General features: G+C 35.4%; 1 protein-coding gene across 2 annotated transcripts in view; it reads left to right on the plus strand.

Moving 5' to 3' along the window:
- LOC148939301 (uncharacterized) overlaps positions 1–12,438 on the plus strand; it is a 96,408-nt gene extending 83,970 nt beyond the window's left edge. For both annotated transcript variants that reach the window (XM_089107186.1, XM_089107187.1), the window contains one exon: positions 6,698–12,438. In XM_089107186.1, the coding sequence (XP_088963312.1) occupies positions 6,698–6,872 (175 nt within the window). In that variant the 3' untranslated portion in view covers positions 6,873–12,438. The remainder of the gene's footprint in view (positions 1–6,697) is intronic.
- The last annotated feature ends 9,976 nt before the right edge of the window (positions 12,439–22,414 follow it).

A 22,414-nucleotide genomic window follows, 5' to 3' on the forward strand; every position in this document is an offset into this window, starting at 1 on the left:
TTGAGGGCTCAAAAATAGTTCTATTCAGTTTTAAGCTCAGCATTTTGAATGAATAAAGGATGTTGTTCAAATTAATATCATTTTTTGAACAGCGTTTGCAATAATTCAAAAACAAACAAGTTTTTAAATAGATTTTAGAACGTTTGATTTAAGTAGTGTTTTGTAAAAGCCAGATTCTTGTTTGGTCTGAGAAAAGACTGTAGAACTTTAATGTCAATAGTTCCAAATTTCAACTGTCTTTGCGTTGGAGAAAAAGAAAACTGGAAGTCTAAGCATCTTGAAAACCTAATACATATTGACAGTCTTCCGCAGTACCAAGCCGCCTGGGAACAGATTCAAATATTTTTCTGGTGATCTAATTCCATCCCATTTGAAGATGTCCTGATTTTCTATAGCCCCAGTTGCTTCCACAATGGGAATTAATTCATTAATTCCCAGCTCCACATAAGTAGCATTTGCACTTGGTCTTTCCAAATGTTGTTTTGGAATGATGTCACCCCTTTATGCACAGTTCCTTACACGTTCTCGAAGGCACTCTTTGGGTGACACCAAACTACTTCTACTGGTTCTTCCTCCGGAAAATACCCTCCCGTGGGTATTTTCCGGTGTAGGGTATTTTCTGGGGGGTAATCGCCGGGGGGGGGGGGGTAAACGCCGGCTACCACTTCTACTAACAACTCACTGCAGCCCCAAGCTGCCTGAGACCAACACAGCTACGCACGCTCCTCCTCCATCCCAGCCTATTCGAAGCCTCCCTCTTTTCACCTCCCAAGAACTCTTTCCTTGAAATCTCTCCTTACAACATTCTCTCCTCCCATTCGGGGACGACCTGCTTTTGTTTGGCCCTAGACGGTTGGCCGACAAGAAGAATATTTGGCAATCTGTCATCCTTCATCCGCAGAATGTTTCTAGCCATCTCAACCTTTCTCTCATTAAAGCCCTAGAAAGTGGAATTTAACCACATTTTTGGTACAGCTTACTGTTTGAGATATGGTCAGTCTGTCGGGTACCCAAAACAATTCATAGGCAATTTCTCTGGAAATCATCTTGAAAATCCTCTTCTGTTTTTGTAGTGTCCACGTTTTAGAACCTCTTGCTCAACTCCTCCTCCGAGTTACTTTGACGTTGTAGACTCTAATAGTTCACGGGTGACTTCACAATCTACCTCCAGTCCAAATCGGGATGAAGGAGTCGTTACATCGTTTCCAAGAGATACTAGCAGCTCTGAGTAAGTTTTGTGATTGAATGGGTTCATGGAATTTGGAATCTGTTCCCCCAAAATTGAGGGCTCAAAAATAGTTCTATTCAGTTTTAAGCTCAGCATTTTAAATGAATAACAGATGTTGTTTAAATTAATATCATTGTTTGAACAGCGTTTGCAATAATTTAAACAAAAAAGCTTTTAAATAGATTTTAGAATTTTTGATTTAAATAGTGTTTTGTAAAGGGAAAATTTTTGTTTGGTCTGAGAAAAGACTGTTGAACTTTAATGTCAATAGTTCCAAATTTCAACTGTTCTTGCGTTGGAGAAAAAGAAAACTGGAAGTCTAAGCATCTTGAAAACCTTGGTATTTTCCAAGAGATTATTCTTGTTCTTAAAGCATAACCTAACCATCTTAACTTAACCTAACATAACCTGACCATCTTAACCCTATACAGTGAGATCGGATCACATTTTCCATGCCGCATATTGTTCGGTATATGGCTGTATTGATATATGGCTATATTGGATATATTCAAACGAGCTCCTGCAAGTATTCTTAGAAAATTTCATTAACAAAACCTTCAGCAAATTTTTCTCAACATTTATAAGCGCCTGTCTTTGGAGCCATAGTTGACCACTGTCACTTCTAATATCCTAATCTTATTCCTAAGACTTGTCTTCCTATTCTTCCAAATTTCTATTCGGAAAAAAAAAACTAATGCAGTTCGAGAGCTGAATTACCACAAGGACAGTATGGTGTAATGGATATCCTATCAAATCTCTGGAAGCTACTTTATCTTGTATTTTAGATAAAGGAATAACTAAAGACAGAAAAAGATAAATTAGTATCACAACGTCCAATGGTTGACAAGAAAAATCCACCTTTTTACCCTTTATTTCAAAACTGAGCGAAAAACTCGGTTGCGTTTTGAAAAAATCGTAACTATAGTCTCAGCTTTGAAAAAGTTAAACAAAATACAGTTTTTTCAAACAGTTCGTGGTAAGGAACTGTAAGTAAGGAGCGACCCGGCCCAATAGTAGCCGAAATTCTAAAAAACGGAAACTAAAAAACGAAACTACATCAAAAGAATCAGATTTTTATGCTGATTTCAAATATATACGTTTTATAAACTTCAGTTTTACCCATCAAAAGTTACGCGCCTGAGAAAATTTGCCGTATTTTCGAAAAAAGGGGGAAACAGCCCCTAAAATATATATAATTTTAATGAAAATCACGCCATCAGATTCAGCATATCAGAGAACCCTTTTATAGAAGTTTTAAGCTCCTATCTGCAAAAATGTGGAATTTTGTATTTTTTGCCAAAAGAAAGATCACGGATGCGTTTTTTTTTTTTTTTTTTTTTTTTTTTTTTTTTTTTTTTTTCAGGGGTAGTCGTATCGATCCAGTAGCTCTAGAATATCGCGAGAGGGCTCTTTTAAATGGAGCCCTTTTTAGTGCTCTTTTTAAGTGTCCAAAGAAATTGGAGGGCAACTTGGCCCCCTCCCACGCTCATTTTTTTCCCGAAATCACCTAATCACAATTTTGAGATAGCTATTTTGTTCAGCATAGTGGAAATTCTAATAGATGTGTCTTTGAGGATAACTTAATGCCCCGCAGTTCCCAGGGGAACGGCTGCAAGTTATGAACTTTGCCCCTTGTTTACCATATAGTAGGCTATTAGTTAATGGAAGTATACAGACGATTTCAGGAGGGATTTTTTTCTGGTGGGGGGATCAGAGGAGGGGGTTACGGGGGAGGATATTTCCATGTAGGCTGTTTCCTTGGGGGAAGGAACATTTCTATGAAGGGGGTTCCGGATTTTCCAGCATTATTAAAAAAAACTATAGGAAATTAAATAAAAAAATAAGTTTTTTCAACTGAAAGTAAGTAAGCAACATTAAAACTTAAAACAAACAGAAATTATTACGCGTATGAGGGGGTTCGCCCCCTAGTCAGTACCTCGCTCTTTACGCTAATTTTTTTTAGTACTTTCAAAAGAGCTATCGATTCTAATTAACCGGCCTTTGTGATACATGGGCTTGTTATTCGAAGAAAATTTAAACTTTAGCATAAAGAGCGGGGTATTGAGTAGGGGGGGGGGTCGAACTATCTAATATACATAATAAAAACATACGAATGCAGAAGTTCGGTATTTAAGTTATTTCGCAAGTTGAGTCAGAGCAAAATTACGAGAAAGCCATTTAGCCAAAAAAAAGTAAAATTAATATGCAAATTTCACTTTAATTATTCTCGTTCGGTGAGCCAAAATCAAATTTATTAATTCAAAAACGTTCAGAAATTAAATTTAAAAAAAAAACAAGTTTTTTTTAACTGAAAGTAAGGAGCGACATTAAAACTTACAACGAACAGAAATTAATCCCTATATGAAAGGAGCGGTCCCCTCCTGAACGCCTCGCTCTTTACGTTAAAGTTTGACTCTGTATCACAACTTTTTTTAAAACAATAAAAAACTTTGTTTAATCAGGGATAAAACCAGCCCCTATGGGTAGCGGCGTTTATAGAATCCTCTCTTCTTGCAGTTTTTTTTCTATGTTGGAAGGAGCCACCGAAGATTTGATTATCGTAATATAAATCTTCAATCGACAAAAGCCATAAATTTACGTCAGACACCGAATAATTTTTACTCTGTCTTAGTCCAACCCTTCTTTGACAACCTAGACCACAACCTGGTCACTTGGTTTTGTTTGATTAGGCCTCCATTATTGCCCCTGATAAAGTCTCACGTCCCTTTTCAGGGAGGCAGTTGAAATTAAAAAATATATCCGTCAAGCTGGTCCCCCATACTGGAGACACTAGGGAATCTTATCTCAGCCCCATATACAATTTTCTTAATAATTTTTATATTCGTATTTTTCACACCATCGTACTTGAAATTTCAAAACCTAATAAAAATTCTGGTAATACCAACATTTTATAACCTAGACAAAGTTTAACATTCAGAAAAGCCCTCAGAAAAAAAAATAAATAACATTCACAAATAAGCTCTAATTGAAAATTTAATTTTGTCATTCAACTTCTGTCCTTTGATTTTAACTTAAAAAAGGGCTTCTTCTTTTTTTATTTTGCTTGCACATTTTATTTTTGTTTTTTTTTTATATTTTGCCGGAAATGGTGTTTGAAATAAATAAATTTATTAAAACTTCTTGTTTATGCTTTATTAGAAGTACACTTTTTAAAAAGAATAGGTCTTTTGCTGGAAAATTTTGTAGGAAATGTCAATTTTGAATCTAAGCAGCCCCTTTCGAAGAATTACCCTCTCGCGGAAAACAAAAACTATATTAAATTTTTAATATAATTTAGAATATTGTTTTAGATTTTTTAAATTGTGTAAAAAAAAAAAGTTTCTGTTCTGTCGTTGTCGGGTAAACTTCGAAAGGTTGGATTTTTTTTTTTTTTTTTTTTTTTTTTTTTTTTTTTTTTTAGCACTGAGGACGATTCGAAATATTTGCTCGTTCTTCGTCTTCATGTTTTGCCACTAGTTGACAAAATCCTCGTTTTCTCACCTTTTTTTTATTTTATTTTGCATTTATTATTTTCTTTCCTCTCTTATTTTCATATGTAAATCTTTACTATAAAAATTGAAGACTGCAGAAGAAAAAGTTGTATCGAAGATAAGAAAATATAACAGTAGGGCGTCTAAGAAATATGTTAAAGACAAAGCACCCGAATTCACACAAGAGAAATGGTTAAAGATAGGCTTACACCAACGGCTAAACAATGGTTCAAAATCAATGCTTCAATTAAAAATGATAAATTGTCAGATGTTGTAAAGCTTTATCAATCGAAAGATCCTAAATTGTTCAGGATAATCCAAGAGCCTAAGGACCAAGTGAATCGGAATTGTAACATTGAAGTTAAAAAATTCAATATAACACCAGGAAGCGTTTCGTTGGCTTTGATGACCTGGGCCCAGCACTAAAACTAAAACATTTTTTCTTTTTGCCCAACTACTCCAAGAAAAGGTCAGGTCTCTACAAAACGTCCTCTGATTTGTCTTTTGTAATTTGTGACCTGATTTGATTCTATATAAAAGTTAATACCCTTGTTTAGTTGATTTACAACGGAAGGGGTACCAAAATACAGTAAGCGGTATAATCTAAGTTTTAACGGTGGCTGGTTAAGTGACCCTGAATTTGAAGATTAGCTTACTCATTTAGTAGCAGTAATATTAGATTAGTAGCAGTAGTATCGCTACAGAACGTTCCGTTTTGTCTTAAAGAGATATCACTCTCGTCGATTTGCCAAGAGAAAATAGATTTAAAGAAGAATTTGATGACAAGATTATGTTGCATGTCTAACCCCCCCAAAAAATCATTTAAAAATAATTGGCAAGAATTTGTTTTGCTCTTCCCTTTACATAGGTATGTGGTATAAGAATGGTTGTTTTACACTTTTTATTAATCAGCATTTTTCCATTGTCAATTTGTATGTTTTTTTTTAGCGTCAGTGTTTTCCAGCGTTAAATTCTCCAAGATAAGTTTCAAGCGTTAAAATTTTCAATTTTTCCACTGTTATATATTCAAAGAAAAGGGTTTCAATTTCTGTTTTCAAAATTACTAGCGCCTGACCAAATAGACTTCTGTTCCGTTGATTGTATCGTGATGTGGTATTGTATTAAGAATAGATACACTTTTAGTATTGCCATAGCTGATTTCTTAACAGGGCCAAATAATAACTGAATGGTACTCTGTAGTTTTATAAAAAAAATTGTTGGATTAATGGTCTCGAACAAAGCGATCCACAGCTTTGGCCTAGTATGCCTATACTCAAGTTCGATATTTGTGGATTAAAAGTGTTTATATGACAGGATTATATTTATATTTCTAGGAATGATTGTATCAAACCAATGGTTTTAGATTATTAGGTTTTTGCGCTCTTTATTTTTATAGGTTTAGGGCCAAATTTTTTTATTATTTATTGGTTTAGGGCCAAAAGAAATCACACCAAAGCAAGTACTAGTATCTGTCATTTTGTTCTGCGTATTGACAATTTTGGCCCGAATAAGAGCCTTATCTTGTAGACCCACATTTTGTACTTCATATGAGATATTCCTCTGGCAAATACAGCAGGAGAATTTTAACACATAATTTTCTTATATTTTGAAGAATTTATTTGTAGTAAATATGTAAACAGTAAACATTAGTTTTGTATCTCAAAGCACCATGATAAAAAGATGAACATCAGTGTAAAGAGCATATTTAAAAAAAAGCTGAACTTCAGTGTAAAGAGCATATAAAAGTATATTTTTAGGCCAAAATATTTCTTGAGGATTATCCCTCGCACCAAACTTGGAAGAGAGTCTCGTCCAATTCCCTACCTTCCTCTTGTGCTGGTATATGACATCTTTATCCTGGAACTGTAGGGACATATCTCTCCTCTAATAATTTTGCGTGACTAGTTGTAGGCATGTCAGTTATGCCTTTTCAATTATATTGTGATGAATATCTTTTAACTATTTTCATTTTGTATAGGAGGCGTAGAGGGGAGTCCGCTGCAGGCTTCAGTCCTTTACAGCGTTTGAGTCTTCAACACGAAATTGATCTATCAGAAGAAGTACCTGTTGACAATCCAAGGAATTTAGAATCAACAGGAAACTGTCAATCATCGTTTAATCAACAAAACTCTCCTGGGTCTACTGATGTTTGAGAGGGTGTGACCTGTGTTTGGGATCTGTTTAGTTAATTCCAGCTTTCTTCATAATCAGGCTTTTGTATTTGAGATTTTGAACGAAATCTCTAGAGCATCGTTGTCTTTCGGTTCTTTTTATAAAAACCTTCAAAATCACATGAAATTAATCAGGTTATTTACCATCCTATGATGAAGTCCAAACACTGCATTGCACGAATGACGTTTTCTGCCGAAATAATTTACTGAATTTACGTCTTCTTGTTAAATTGGTAGATCGAAGTCAGGTTTTCTAGTGTGCATCAGTATTGATGTTTACTCAGGAGGCAGTTATTCATCTCAAAAATATATTTGGCGGAAATTTGACAATTAACTTATACCTAAGGAATTATTTTATCTTGAAATGTTTGAAAAACCTAACAAACCAATAAAATTTCAGAAAAAAGGGCAAACAAATTTTCACTGCTTACAATTTTCGACCATATGGTTGTGCAGTTAATTAATACCCTGCTCGGCAATAGGGGGGCCAAGATTCGATCCGCGACGCTGCAAGTTTGGGCGACAACCCTGCTACCTGTCACTGTAAAGAGTCCCAGCAGCGAAAACGTCTATTCGATGGCCTATGTGCCATCAAGGGTTGTGGAAGATCTTTATCCTTTTTATGCCTTGTTCTTGCCTTAAAACCTGCTCCTTGGATAGACTGTACCTGTGCAGTCTTGTGTGGGATCAACAATACCTTGCTCCTCTTGAGAAATGAAATCCGAACATTTAGATAGAGCGAAACGCTTAGAGCGAAGAAGTTACCGAGCCAACGTGCGTTATAAAGCTCATCCATAGATTATTATCTACAGAAGTATCATTTTGTTTAGTTATGTTTCAGGTGTGAAGCCAAGTATTTTCAAACTGAAAGTAGTGTTATTTGTACAAAAAAAATTGGCAGTGACTTTTGCAATTTTTATGTATATCAGAGGTTATTGCATTCACAGTATATATAATTAGCAGTATGATCTTTCCCTATCTCACCCATTATAAAAACTCGGACCGAGGTGCGAGTGCTCCAGTGAACGTATAAACATAAGCGACATTAGATCTTTTCACGGGTAGACAAGTCAGATCTCTCTGGAACGCGAAACTTGGCTTCGCGTTCATGAATAAGTGGATTCATGAATACATCCACATGAATAAGTGGATTCCGCTAATGCATGAATAAGTGGGAGGAGCTTTTTGTTCGCACCGAGAATGAAGAGCCAGAAATAATCTGCGGTAAACTCTCTGCCTAATTATATAAACTGTGATTGCATTGAAGAATATACCACATACCTCAGAGAATACATATTTGTAGTCGTAAAATTTTTTTTTACCAGCATATAAAGATAAACATTAGTGGATACTAGTTTGATCAGGAAAATATTGAAAAAGAGGGCTTTTGGGGTTTTCAAGTTTCATATATTGCTACTGTAGGTCATAGAGCAACGAATGTACATCTAATTCAAAAGTAAGAATAACACGTTTTTTCTCAGTGTTGTCACACCCTACATTTTAGTCAGTGTTGTCCCATTGAACCATGAAACTAAATAAGCAATATTTTAGTTAAATTTTTCAGTTCTTTTTATTATGGAAGGTCAATCTCTATTGAGGGCCCGCTTATATAAGACAGGAAATGAGGTCGCCGATTATACCTCTCGTCGCAGAATTTGGAAGATTTAGGATTTCAACCAAATTTATGATTAATTAATCTTTAGGATTTAGATTTATAACAATATAGTTATGTACAATAATATTTGGTTAATTCTATCGGTTGACTATTTCTATAATTGGGATCATAGTGAGTCTCTCTTTCATATTCTTTTTTTTAATTATCTTTTTTTCATATTCTTTAGAATATAGAAGATTTCTATAGTCTTAGATTCATTTCTTACGAATCTAAAATGCACCATGACTTGCACCATGCACGGTGGTGCATTGTGCAATGCACCATGACTTGGCAACGGCTTGACTTGTCAAAATGCACCATGACTTGGCAACGCCTGTACATTTAAAAATTCAAAGTTTAATTTTCATGAAAGTTTGGCAAGACTGTTTCTCTGTGAATTTAAATGTATTAAATATCGAGATGAGACCAGAACTTATTGTTGTTCTGACTAAGTGTATTTTGATTTGTTTGTTTTTTTGCCAATTGTGTATATTTTTGGTTTGTTAATTTTTTTATTTAAAATAATGTTGCGCCTGCTAAAGAGACAAAGGCGTTTCTTCTATGTGAAGGAGTCTGTATATTTAGTTATAATAATGTACATACCGGCAAGCAGGGAAAAGGAGAGATGACGCTGAGTCTTTTCGTTCAAGGTCTGTTTGAATGACTTCTCCCCCTAGAAAATTGAAGCTTAAACGCAGGTTTTCCACTTCTCCTTTACTCTTTCGTATTTCTATTTCCTTTTCCCCATTTTTGTTTAAGTTTATCTGTATCATCCATTTTTTACGTTATGTCTTTGACTTGATTCCATTTGAAATTTTAAATTGTGCGTCATTCAAGCCCATTTGCTATTAGATTTTTCCAACACTTGCTTTTAGCCTGTTCTGGAGTATATGAGCTACTAGCCATACATACATAGCTTGAGCTATGTATGTATGGCGTACGAGCTAGCCATACATAACTTGAAACATGCTAGCCAATCAAAATTTCCTGAATTCAGAAAATTCCAAATTGGTGCCCTCAGCTAGTTCATTTGTTCGAACTTCACTTTTGTGTAAATCTTTTTCTGGACCGTTTATGTCAGTGGGAGGGGGGACGTTTGCCCCCTTGATTTTTGTTCAAAAGACACTTTAAAATGCCTTTTGTTGATATTTTCATTGAAAAACATCCGTTTTATGATATTTTGATCGAAAAACTGAAAAAATGGCGATATTGCCCCCCCCCCTCCCTAAATAAATTTTTATAAATTGATGCCACTATCCTGGACTCGAACGCTAAACGAATTTTTATTAGGCATGGATTAAAACATACTTACCAAACATTTTAAATAAATATATAAAAAAAAAGCTAGCGAATGTTTTAATTTTTTTTTATGTTGAATTTATTTTTGCAAAAGAAAATAAAATTGGTAAATTTAAAATAAGTAATTTTGTAAATTTACAGCAAATTATTTTGTGAATTGCAAATATTTTAAGTAAAAATTGTGCAACCATTTAAAATTTTAGATTATTGTTTAACTAATATTACGAATCAAGTAATTTTTCGAAGAATTGTAAAAAGTTGGAAACTAAGCTAAAATTTATCTATTTCGCTATAATAATTATTAAATCTACGAGATCACTTTAAAAACCTGTTGGCGGAAATACTAACTATTTTTTACAGTGCACTTGCTCGTGGTTTTGGAGTTGGGTTAGTAGTAGTAGGAGTAGATTTAGGAAGTTAAGAATTAGAATAATATAATTGTTGCACTGTTGATAATACCACTCATTGTAAGTAACCGCAGAATGTAAGCGCCTTAAGATTGTTCATTTGTTTTTCTTTTCCATTGGCAAACCTTATTTGGAGTTTCTATTCTTGCCCCCCACGAAGCCTCTGTTATTGTCTCCTTCATGATAAGCCTCCCACGAGAATCTCAATTCTTTTGAACTGTAGCTTTTCACCTGTCTTTTTATTGAATTGTTGAACGACCTTGTTTCAAACACATTGATCAACATCATGTTAGATATTAGCTTATGGTTGTTATCGGATTGCTGTGCTTGCTTTACGTATTCAAATTGCAGACAGCTTTTGTCTAATAATTCTTTTGACTTTTTTTGTTGCGTAATTTGACATAAAAAAAATTAATCCTGATTTGACGTTGGAAAAGCTATTTACTATCCACCCACAGTATAGGTAATATACAATAGTGAAATGTTTCTCCAAACATGACACACATTTCATAGCGCGTAATTATGCAAGTTGACGGACCGTCAGAGCAATACGTCAGCAGAAGTATATACGTCAGAGCCATAGTTTCAGTTGCTACTTGGTTTTCCATCGGAAAAATTTGTCTTTGCTCGTGCGCGAAGGCGGGGTCATGAAGCTTGTGTGATTTTAGATCTGTGTCAATAACTTGCAATGGAGAGTATAAGACTTCGCTGCTGTATATTACCTTTACTGTGTATCCACCTAACAATGTTCAAAGGACTGCCTTCTTCAGAAAGAAAATTATCTGAATGTGAAGTAAAACGGATTAAAATGTGGTTTGGCTGAATCTACAGTTTCTTAAGGATCAGAATTTCTTGCCTTCAGAACAAACCACAGCTCCAGCTTTCATAAATCGTCTGTAAGTGCATAAACTAATATAAATGACGGGGGAGGATCTGGCCTAATGTAGGTTGTTTAGCAGCTGCCTTTAAGTATTGGGCTTCTTTGTATGGATTTAGAAATAGTGATTTCAATAAGCTAATTACAAATGGCTCTCGAAGAGCTAAATTTGTACATAACTTCAGAAGAAGAAGACGATCGACACCCAAAATATAAATTTAAGAATTCAGAAAAAAAGCGTCTCAGTTACTAGGTTTTCCCATTTATAACTCATCAGGCTCAGTAGAGAAATTTAGATAGTCCATAAATCATAACCAAAGGAGAACAATCATTGAAGCAAGAAAATAGGAATTAGTGCGAGGAATATTTCGACTTTCCTCTGATATTGAGTGAGGCAGCGTACCCTTCTCATGCATAGAAACACACACTCTTACGACGATTCAGAGATTTTTAGATGTGTCTTCTAAAGATTTACCCACGCTTTGAGATTTGCCCTTTTTTAGCAAATATATTCAGATTTTGGCCTTTTATAATGCAATTTTTGGTGTTGACACTTAAAAATGTCTGATTTACTACTTTTTCCTTCTTTTTTGCCTAGTTTCGCTGCTAGATTTTATCTATCTGTTGACACTTCTCAGGATTGAATAAACTATTGGCTTTGATCGGAAAAGATCCCTTTGGGAAACGTTTCTGAATGAATGTACAGCGTTTCTCTCGTACTTGGTAGGAAATTACATTCAAGGGCTAAGTTTTGCCCAAATGTTTTTCTGAAACTGACAAATGTCACATATGTGTCACTTTGACAAATAATGGGACAAGGATTGACAGTTCTTCAGGAAGAACTGAGTGGATTTGCTTGCAGGAGATGGTCCTTGAGGCTACGTTGAGATTTTTCTACGGGGATATTACATTGTCTTCGGTGGTACTGTGTGTCCTACTCGTTTTATTCTAGAGACTACAGTTGGTCGCAGAAAGGTAATTCAATTTAGATGATTTGAGTTGTATCAATTTGCTAGGTAACTTCGTCTAATATATCTTTTGGTAAGGTATATCTAGCGTAGACGATAAGATATTTAAAGTTTTAACCGGTTTTATCATATGTACCTAAAGTCTGAATACCTTTTTGAATAGTTGTATTTGTATTTTAGATTTGTTTGCACTAGTCCCTCAGATTTAAGATTTCATCTCTGCTACTGTTCATTATGTGTCTGTTTTTATTCTGTACATTTTCGTATCTATATGTATATGGATCTCCGTTCATTTTCTATTTTTGTTTGTTGTTTTTATTGCATTAAAATAGCTTGTCACCGACTGTTTAGTTCTCAGCAGAAATAAGATATTACTTGTCAATTAGTGAACTATGTGGGAACCTCCTAAAATCTGTTATCATGGCTCCAGTAATAGCTGCAACCTACTGAAAGACGAACACGCCCCATAGTAACTAAAAAAACAAAGAACCCCTAAATGTGCGTCGGATTGAGACAAGAAGTACACCATTGGAATCACCTTGGCGAAAACCCTATACAGGAAACTTGTAGTCCCTTGGTCTGAGCAACAAGGAAAATCGTTTTTTTTTGCATGGGGAGTATCTTTTTCTCTTTTTTCCTCCGCTGCTAGTGGGCCCTGGAACATCATAGAGAGCTGTTTAAGGGCTCATTTTAAAAGAAATTTCTATATCTATTCGCTTTTTTTAGTCAAAAATTCAACTTTTCAACACATGAAAAAGTACTATCTCAAAATCACCTTTGAGGTCTTTATGGATGTTCGACAAAATCTTATTTGTCTGTTGTTTGACAAAATTATCTGATAGAATGTTGCTTTCCGGATAAAGCGATTAAACTAAATATTCCTACCTACGAGCTTTACTGTGTATGTAGTCTGAACAGCCAGTTGCCAGGCGTTATTCTTGTCATGTCAGCTCTTGTGGGGATGAAATCCTCAATTTTTCATAAGGAGGGTTAACCGTATATATGACAAAGTTGACTTATTGCCATATCGAAACAATGCTGAATAGACTGACAGATGTCTCTTTTTTGGCACTGCTGCTATTTTTGTTTGACCGTTGTCACTTATTTTATATTCTTGGGGAAATTTTGTAATTGCTTTTTTTACACGATCATGCAGCTCTTGTTTCATTCCTACTAAAAAAAAAAAAAAAAAAAAAAAGAAATTCAAATGAAAGTAAGGACCAAAATTAAAACTTATAACGAATAGAAATTATTCTCTATATTATGGGGGCTGCCCCCTTCTCAATCCCTCCCTCTTCATGCTGAAGTTTTTTAGCACTTCAATAAAGTTTCTTATTCTAATTAAACGGTCCTTGTGATTCAGGAGTCGTTCTTAAAGAATTAGGATAAAAAATCAAGCCTTAGCGTAAAGAGCGATGTATTGAGGAGGGGAAAAATAAAGATAATGTTAGTTGCCTTATGCCCGTGCCACATTATAGTCACGCTTGTCGATAAAATCAAAATTACGCACGACTACAGCGCCAATTACGTTCGCCGTTCGTAATTTCTCGAGTTGAACATTGAACAACTTTCAAACATAAATTTCTTGAATGACCAATCAGAGTCAAGGTTCAAGGCATAATTTTTAAAACTAGAAAAGGTGGAAACTTAGAACAGCGGTTTTTCTATCTGGGAGAGGAATCTGACAAAAGTTAAGAAGACTTACTATTAGTAGAGAACAGTTAGACACAAATTACTGTTGGTGCAAACTCTAAACTAATTTCTTGCAGTTTTAATTTTTTGCTTTTTAAATACAAGTTTGACGCTAAAATCAAGAAAACTACCTTGTCATTCATAATATTTGGTTTTCTTTATCGATATATGTGACTATGATGTGGCACGGGCATCGCCTTTCCATTTTGAAGGTATGATTGATTAGTTAAAAATAATCCACCAATTGGAATCAAGTCTACATTCATACGGGCCTTTAGTAAACCATTGTGGTATGCCTACGTAGCCAATAAGAAACCACAGTAACAAAGGAAAACCACCTTTTTCATTCCTGTTGAGCATTGTAAATGAAGTCGTATTTCGAGTAGATTTAGTGCTGGCAAAAAACTATTTCATGATAAAATACGTCGAAGGCTGAGACTGGGCCCTGATGGTTGTTTTGCCTGGTTGCATCATTATTCGATTTACTACCCTGAAAAGAAGAGTGGGTCATGAAATAAATAATGACTTGTATAACAACTTCGCTCAAATGGCTGGCATAAAAAAATGAAGTTGCAGATACAATTTTAAATAAATAATTAATTTGATAATTTATTTGCAGTAGTTCCATCGATGTAAATAGAAAATAAAACTTCAGATGCAAAATAAAAGGCTGTATCTCAGAAAAGGCCGTATCCAAGGGGGGGGGAATTCTGCCAACCGAAATGTTTTTCCGATTCGTAAAAACATAAAAATGTATACAAACATATTTTGATGCCTTTTTTGTAGTTCTTTTGTACCCCCCCCCCCCTCCCCACACAAGAAAAAAAATCCTGGTTACGGCTCTGATCTTATTTTTTCGTAATATAAAGGATAGCGAAAAAGCAAATTTTTTTAAATTTGTAGTAGACACATCTTTATTTGAATGATTGTAATTAAAAACAAAATCTATTAAAGTAATAGCGTGGCTTCAATTCAGCATAGGGAGTTTTAGCTTAGGTCAAGTAGTCTTTGAGCTAAAGCATTTTTACCTGAATCTAGGTCGGTCTACTTATCTTTATAAAGTAAATAACTAGTCCCTGAAGATAACCAGTTGATGAAATTCTACCTGAAAGATATTTCTCACTAACAAACTCAGTTTAGAAAAATAGTCAAGATGCACCCTTTCGTTCCAAGGACAACGGTAAGAAGAGCAGAAACTACTTGGAAAAAGAAATCATATAGTTAAACCCGTAAGTATTTTACCTCTGAAAATTAAATACAATTTCGACTAGATTTACATTGCTTGGCCTACGTGATGTGTTGTAGAAACCTTAGGTCGACTTCAACCTTAAAAATGTGACAGAATAGCACTTTGGTTTTGGCTGGTATTTTGTCATCGATCAACCCTTGCTTTTGTCGACCCCTCAAAACTATAAATAAGTTTGTCCCCACGAAGAATATTCTTTAAACAAACGACGTGTATGTACTCCTTAACATGGTCTTAAAGCGCGCTATTTCTTCCTGAAACCATCTTTGTTTTCAATTCCTAACACCCAATCAATGAGGTTAATTCTAAAATGTGTCGTGTATAGAAGTCGATGATGTATCACTTTACCCTAAAACATAAAACTTAACTCATCTACGTTATGATTTCTAAAAATGTATTATATACAAGCTAAGACCTCGTTAATTTGTATTGAAACATATCACCTAATATGTTTGTTCCCGATATATGTGCTAGTAAGAACAATTTAATTCCATATATGTCACCTAGTGATGGCAACATGAACACTCTGCTAACAATTGTAAAGATACGCCATTGCGGTGTATTAATACTTCTATTAATACTGAAATGAAGACAAATTTACCTACTCTAGAACATATCTTAAATCGAATATCTATATCAAGGAGGCACACTTGTGCCTCTATAAAGAGGCGAGCCACCACAATGTTAAGCGATTTCAGGTCCTAGAGGTCGCAGAGAGACGGCGGTAATCGCATTTTGTAGCCCAAGCTCAAACTAAGAAACTTGCAAAATTTCATCCTCCTCCGACTTTATCTTCATGGGGTAAACTGGGCCGGAAGTTTCGACCCTCCCACCACAGCCCCCCTTTAACGTTGTCCGATTGGGCTGAAATTTAGAGGTTAAGCTTTCCTAGGGCCCGGGAGCTTATCCTCAAAATTTCAGTTCAATCCGATCACTCCTTCCCTGTTTTCAAAAAACCAAATATAGCCACTTAAAATTCATCATCTCTTTTTTTTTTCTTAGCCACGCCTACAGGCCACCGTTGGCAACGGATCCGGTTGAATGAGGACTCATTCCAAGCAGAATTCGACCTGTTAGGGCCTTTTGATATTTTCAGACCGAAAAAATTATCCCCCGAATTTACATTTACGAAAAACCTTATTTTTTTTCAAATAATAAACATAAACAGGTTAGACATGCTTTGTTATTAAAATTTCTGCGCTTAATTTTTAATAAAAAAGAATGTCTAACCTTTTTATTTTTATTTTTTTAAAAAAACTACGTTTTCTAAAGAGTTAAAGAGGCTGAGTTACAAGGTCAACCCTTAAAACGTAGAGGGATTAGGAGGCACATTTGGGGGGGCTGTTAAAGAGGCTGAGTCACAAGTTCGAACCTTAAAACGCACAGGGATTAGGAGGCACCCTGTGCGACGTGATTTGAGTATTCAGGAATTAAAAGCCTTAACACAAGAATGTTGAAGAGCAGGGGGTTTGGGGGGCGGTAGCCCCCCAACTTCAACTCCTGACACGATCAGCTAACAGTTAGTCAAGCAATAATAAGTAATAAACTGTACAAAACCGTGCAGAAATTATTTGAAAAAAACTACGTTTTATAAAGAGTTAAAGAGGCTGAGTTACAAGGTCGAACCTTAAAACGTACAGGGATTAGGAGGCACAGTTGGGGGGCTGTCGCCCCCCAAACCCCCGCTTTCGCAGCCTTTAAATAAAAAAAAAATTTAAACTGAAAGTAAGGAGCGACATTAAATCTTAAAACGAACAGAAATTATTCCGTATATGAAAGAGGCTGTGCCCTCCTCAACGCCTCGCTCTTTACGCTAAAGTTTTTATTGTTTAAAAAAGAGTTGTGAGAAAGTCAAACTTTAGCGTAAAGAGCGAGGCGTTGAGGAGGGCACAGCCTCTTTCATATACGGAATAATTTCTGTTCGTTTTAAGATTTAATGTCGCTCCTTGCTTTCAGTTTAATTTTTTTTTTTTTATTTAAAGGCTGCGAAAGCGGGGTTTGGGGGCGGCAGCCCCCAACTGTGCCTCCTAATCCCTGTACGTTTTAAGGTTCGACCTTGTAACTCAGCCTCTTTAACTCTTTAGAAAACGTAGTTTTTTTCAAATAATATATATATATATATATATATATATATATATATATATATATATAGATCGAAAATAGAAGATAATTATGCTTAAACGATTATTGCTTGCCAGGCACTTTCTGTGATAGAGGTGAAATCCCAGGAAAACGAAACTTTGAGGTCTACTACTGATTGGGTTGTAACGGCTCAATCTCTATTTTTGCAAATCCGACCACTAAAATTTATAATAAAATACCATATTTTTATCTCAGTTCTTGTTTATTAGTTCCTTTAACTGCATGTAAAATTATTCCAAGTCACTACTCTTTTCGTCAGATGGTCGCACTAGAACATATACCACCCTAACTCGTACCTTGCCCTTTTTGGTCGTAAAATGAGCATCTAAAATTATATTTATTCCCCATCTATGTATTCTCTCTTTTTTACCTAAGTAAATAAGTTCCAAATCGGCTGATTTAATGTTTCATAATCCTCGCAAATGATTTCATGAAACTTCTAACTAGTCTTGTTCAAAAAGTTTTAATTCCTCAGTAAAAATGTCAACCTGAAAGTTATGTTTAAACGTCGTTCCGCTCCATGTCTCAATGTATTTATTATCTAAACCGTTTAAATTAGTATGGCCTCAAGAAAAGAAATCGGTTGCATTAATGTACGTCAGAGACTAATTGCTGCTTTTCAAGTCTCTGCAAAGCACTTAAGCGGAGTTAGAAGACAGCAAAAAGTCCCTGGGATCTCCAATTGAATGGAGGGTTTGTGCAATCCTAGTCCCGTCTTGGTCACTACATAGATTTCTTTCTCTACCATAAGTTTCCGTCCCTCTAAGGTAGCATAATAGCGCCGCCTAAGTAGAAAGCGAAGTGGGCTTTTATGCATTATATATCTATTATACAATTCTCCCCCAGACCATGGAAGGAGTTGTAAAAACTTTGCAGGAGGATCGTTTGATTAGAAATTGATAGTTTTATCGCTCTTTTTAGGAGTCAAAAGCATTGGAGGACAGCCAGCCCCCCTCTCATGCCCCTTTTTGCTGCCCTTTCCCCAAAAACATCCGATGCAAGTTTTGAGACAGCCATGTTGTTGAAAATGGTTGGAAGGTCCAATAACTATGCCTCCTTGGATGACATGCCTCCCCACAGCCCTTGGGGCAAGGGCTGTAAGTTATGCAAGTCGCCCATCGTTTACAAACAGGTTTTGTGGTTTGGAAAGTGGAGTATGTTTGATACTGGGTCTTGAAAAGGGCTATGGGTATTATGGTGAAACTTTTAGATAATGTTTAGGTAAATATATAACAAAATAAAAACAAACTATGTACGTACAAGTTGTCAAAAGGGCGTATCAGCCATATCTCAGGCACAGATTAGGGTTTGAAGTTGGAACTTCCAGTTTCAGTTCAGGAACTTTCAGGGTTTGAAGTTGGAACTTTCAGTTAGGGTTTGAAGTTACCACTACAACAACAACTGCTACTACTACTAAGGCTAAAAATGTTCTACGACTACTACTAATAGGACTAATGCTACCAATATTACTAATACATCTACTACAACTGCTGCAGCTACTACTACTTCGAATGCTGATACAATGAGCAATGCTGCTACGAATACTATTGCTACAACTACTACAACGACGACTATGATTTCTACTGTTTCTTCTACGACTACTATTTCTGCTGTTGCTACTACTCCGACTACTGCTCTTACAACCGCAACTAATATGATTGTTACTACTACTACGACTTTTACAGCTGCTACGACTACTACAACGCCGAGTAGTAATACAGTTACTACCACTACGATAACTACCACAGCTACTACTCCTACACCAACTGCTACTACTACGACTTCTATGACTACAACTACTGCGAATAGTTCTGCTACGACTATTACAACTAAGGTTACTACAATTACTAGGAGGACTATTTCAACTACTACTACGACGAGTACTTATTGACTGCAACTACTACGAATGCTACTACTAAGACTATTACTACTACATCTACTACTACTAATGCGACTACGATAACTACCACTATGACTACTGCTACTACTATGACCTCTATTTCCACAATGACTACTGCTACTACAACGAGTACTACTTATACAACTACTGCCATGACTGCTACTACTAATAAGAAAAAAACAATAAAAAACAGAACAATAATAAAAGTCTACAAACCAAGGTGTTTTCAAAAGGAATTGTCTACGGATTCTTTTGGGTGCCCGTTTGACTGATCGTATTTCAAACGGTAAGCTCTACAAAAAATGTAATTTTTCTTGCTTTCTAGGATGTAATGAAAGGAAGGTTTACATGGTTAAGACATGTTCCGCGAATGGAAAATGACAGATTACCATAGATGGTTTGTTTCGGCCAACCATCTAGGGCCAAACGAGAAGCAGGTCGATTGTACTAGGGGAGGAAGGAAGTCATAATGAAAGACCAAAGAGAAATTAGAACTTCTTGAAAGGATGTAAAAAGGGAGACTTTGAATGGCCTTGAATGGAGGAGGAGCATACGCAGCTATGCTAGCTTCTGGTGGCTTACTGCTGTAGTATTGAAAATAGTACTAGTAGCAGTGTTGTTAGTAGTCGATTAAAAATGAACAGAAATTACTTTAAAAAAAACTTTTCCTAAAAAGAAGTTTTCTATAGAGAATTAAAAACCTACACTGAGCCTAGAACGAACAGAAATAAAGTAAAATTGTAGACTAATTCAAGCGTTAAACAAAAATAAATCACTATCAATAAATAAACGAAACCCAAAACAAAACAGAACTCAAAATAAATAATTAAATCAAACTTAAAACAAAAGGAAACTACCACAAACAGTAATAGGGCTAACGTGCCTTGCGCCTTTTAAGGAAAATAACGTCATTTGCGCTTTACCAAGAATAAAAATCGTTTTAAACCTTTTCTCTTTTATAATCTTAATAAATCCAAAGTTGCTGAGATTTTCAATAACTGTTTTGGTAGTTTCTGTTGGTTCTAAGTTAAACTTGATTATTTGTTGCAATTCCTGTTTGTTTTGGGTTTCGCTTGTTTATTAATAGTAATTTAGTTTTATTTTACGTTTGAATTAATTTTGAATTTATTTCTGCTCTTCTTAAGCTCAAAGTTACTTTTTAATTTTCTTTGAAAAAAACATCTTTTGTTAAAACAATTTTTAGATTAATATTGTCAAGAGTTGATGTCCTGCACAGCAATTTCAAGCGAAGTATCTTTAATTCATCATATATTTATGCCTATAAAGATTACGCAATAAGGTTCTAGCCGTTTACCCCGCCCCCCCGCGATTGCCTCCTGAAATTACACCCCCCCCCGTCCTCGGAAAATACCCCCCGGAAAATACCCTCCGTGGAAAATAGCCTCCGGTGAATACCCCCCGTAGAAAATAAGGCTTTCCAAACTTTAGAATTTTATTTGAGTTTTACTTTTTTAATTTCTGTAGGGGAAAGGAATTTTGGAACTTGTGTATTATTCGCCATTCACTCAAGTTTACGCTGTGTGAAACTCGAAAACAAACCGGTTTCTTCGTTAGTTTTTTTCATCTTAAGGACACCCTAGACGGTCAATCATTTTGATCAAAAGCTTCCCTCAATCGGTTGATTCAGGAATGACTGACAGCCTAGGAACCTGTTTGACGCTTGAATGAAGCGCTGGCGGTGATTGATAGAAAGTTTGAATGACGAGGGTGATGAACCGTCTAGACTAGTTTTGTTCAAATATTGCGTCAGTCACGCGCCAACAGCAAATACCCCCGGAAAATACCCTCCCAGAAAATACACTCCGTGGAAAACACCCTCCGGTAAATACCCCCGTGGAAAATAAGGCTTTCCAAACTTTAGAATTTTATTTGAGTTTAATTTTTTTAATTTCTGCTGGGGGAAAAAATTTTGGTACTTGTGTATTATGCGCCGCTCACTCAAGTTTACGCTGTGTAAAATTCGAGAACAAACCGTTTTTTTCGTCAGTTTCTTCGTTACTTTAGTAATAAATTTTGGCTTTAGATTTGTACATTATGGGGATAAAGTATAGCGGGTCCGCATGCAAATGTGTTTGGTACAATTATTCTCCATATTAGATAGATAGATAGATAAGTATATTTTAAAGCTAAATGTACGGCCATGAACACAGTAAAATAACATAAATGAAAAACACAGATAACATAAACTTTGATGAACGATCACCATAAAACACTTAAATGAAAAACTACGTTAACCAAATTATAGTACTTAATACTTGGAAAAACAGTCATTGAAAAAAAAAGCACTTAACACTTGGAAAAAACCCACTTAAATGAAACACTACATTTATTTTATACTGTTTTTTTTTTTTTTTTTTTTTTTTTTTTTTTTTTTTTTTTTTTTTAGTTAAAAAAATTTACATATACCTCGCTATTCTTCTGTAATTTTTTAATGCCCATATACCTAGAAAGAATTATTTTCTGACATAAAACTGTCCAAATATTTTACCCCCCCCCCTCATGTGCAAATATATAGCCCAAATTGCATATTTCCCATATATTCTTTCACTTGTCTTTGTCTTGTCTTATGCTAGGCTGAAAAAAACTAACGAAGAAACAGGTTTGTTCTCGAGTTTTACACAGCGTAAACTTGAGTAAGTGGCCCATAATACACAAGTACCAAAACTCCTTTCCTCTACGGAAATTAAAAAAATAAAATTCAAAGAAAGTTCTCAAATTTTGAGTTTTATTTGAGAACTTTATAAAACTGAAAATTTTATTTATTTTCCGCGGGTGGTATTTTCGGGAAAAGGTATTTTCCGGGGGGTATTTTCCACAGGAGTGTATTTTCCGGGTGGGGGGGGGGGGTATTTTCCGGGGGGTAATCATAGAGGGAGTAAAAGCCGGCCACCACGCATTAATTGTGAGGTAACTCAAAATATATAATATATCCAGAAAGAGGCTACTTAGCCCTCCCCCTTTTATAGAAAATTAACTCAAAAACTCAGAATAAATATACTTAATCAAATTACATTGTAACTTTATGTCTTTTAATAAGCTACAATTTTTAGCCTACTGAGGAGTGTGCTACTCCTCAAGTCACCCTACAGGGACGTTCTCAGTCATGATTCTAATTAGGCAAACTCGTAAAAGGTCCCCCCTCCCCCGACATCACACAAGCAGGGATTTGCTTACAAGGATAGTGACGGAGGAATCAGCTTGTGACACAGTAAAGGCCCAAACCGTCTCACAGCACCAGAACAGCTGGGCAAGGTATTCTTATTTTGCTGATTCATTTTTCAGACCAACTTTATTTGGCATTACGAACTTACCGTTGAA

Source organism: Artemia sp. Qi Xiang Cuo, chromosome 21 (assembly GCF_049724085.1).
Source record: "Artemia sp. Qi Xiang Cuo chromosome 21, ASM4972408v1, whole genome shotgun sequence".
In the NCBI taxonomy this organism is placed as follows: Eukaryota; Metazoa; Arthropoda; class Branchiopoda; order Anostraca; family Artemiidae; genus Artemia; species Artemia sp. Qi Xiang Cuo.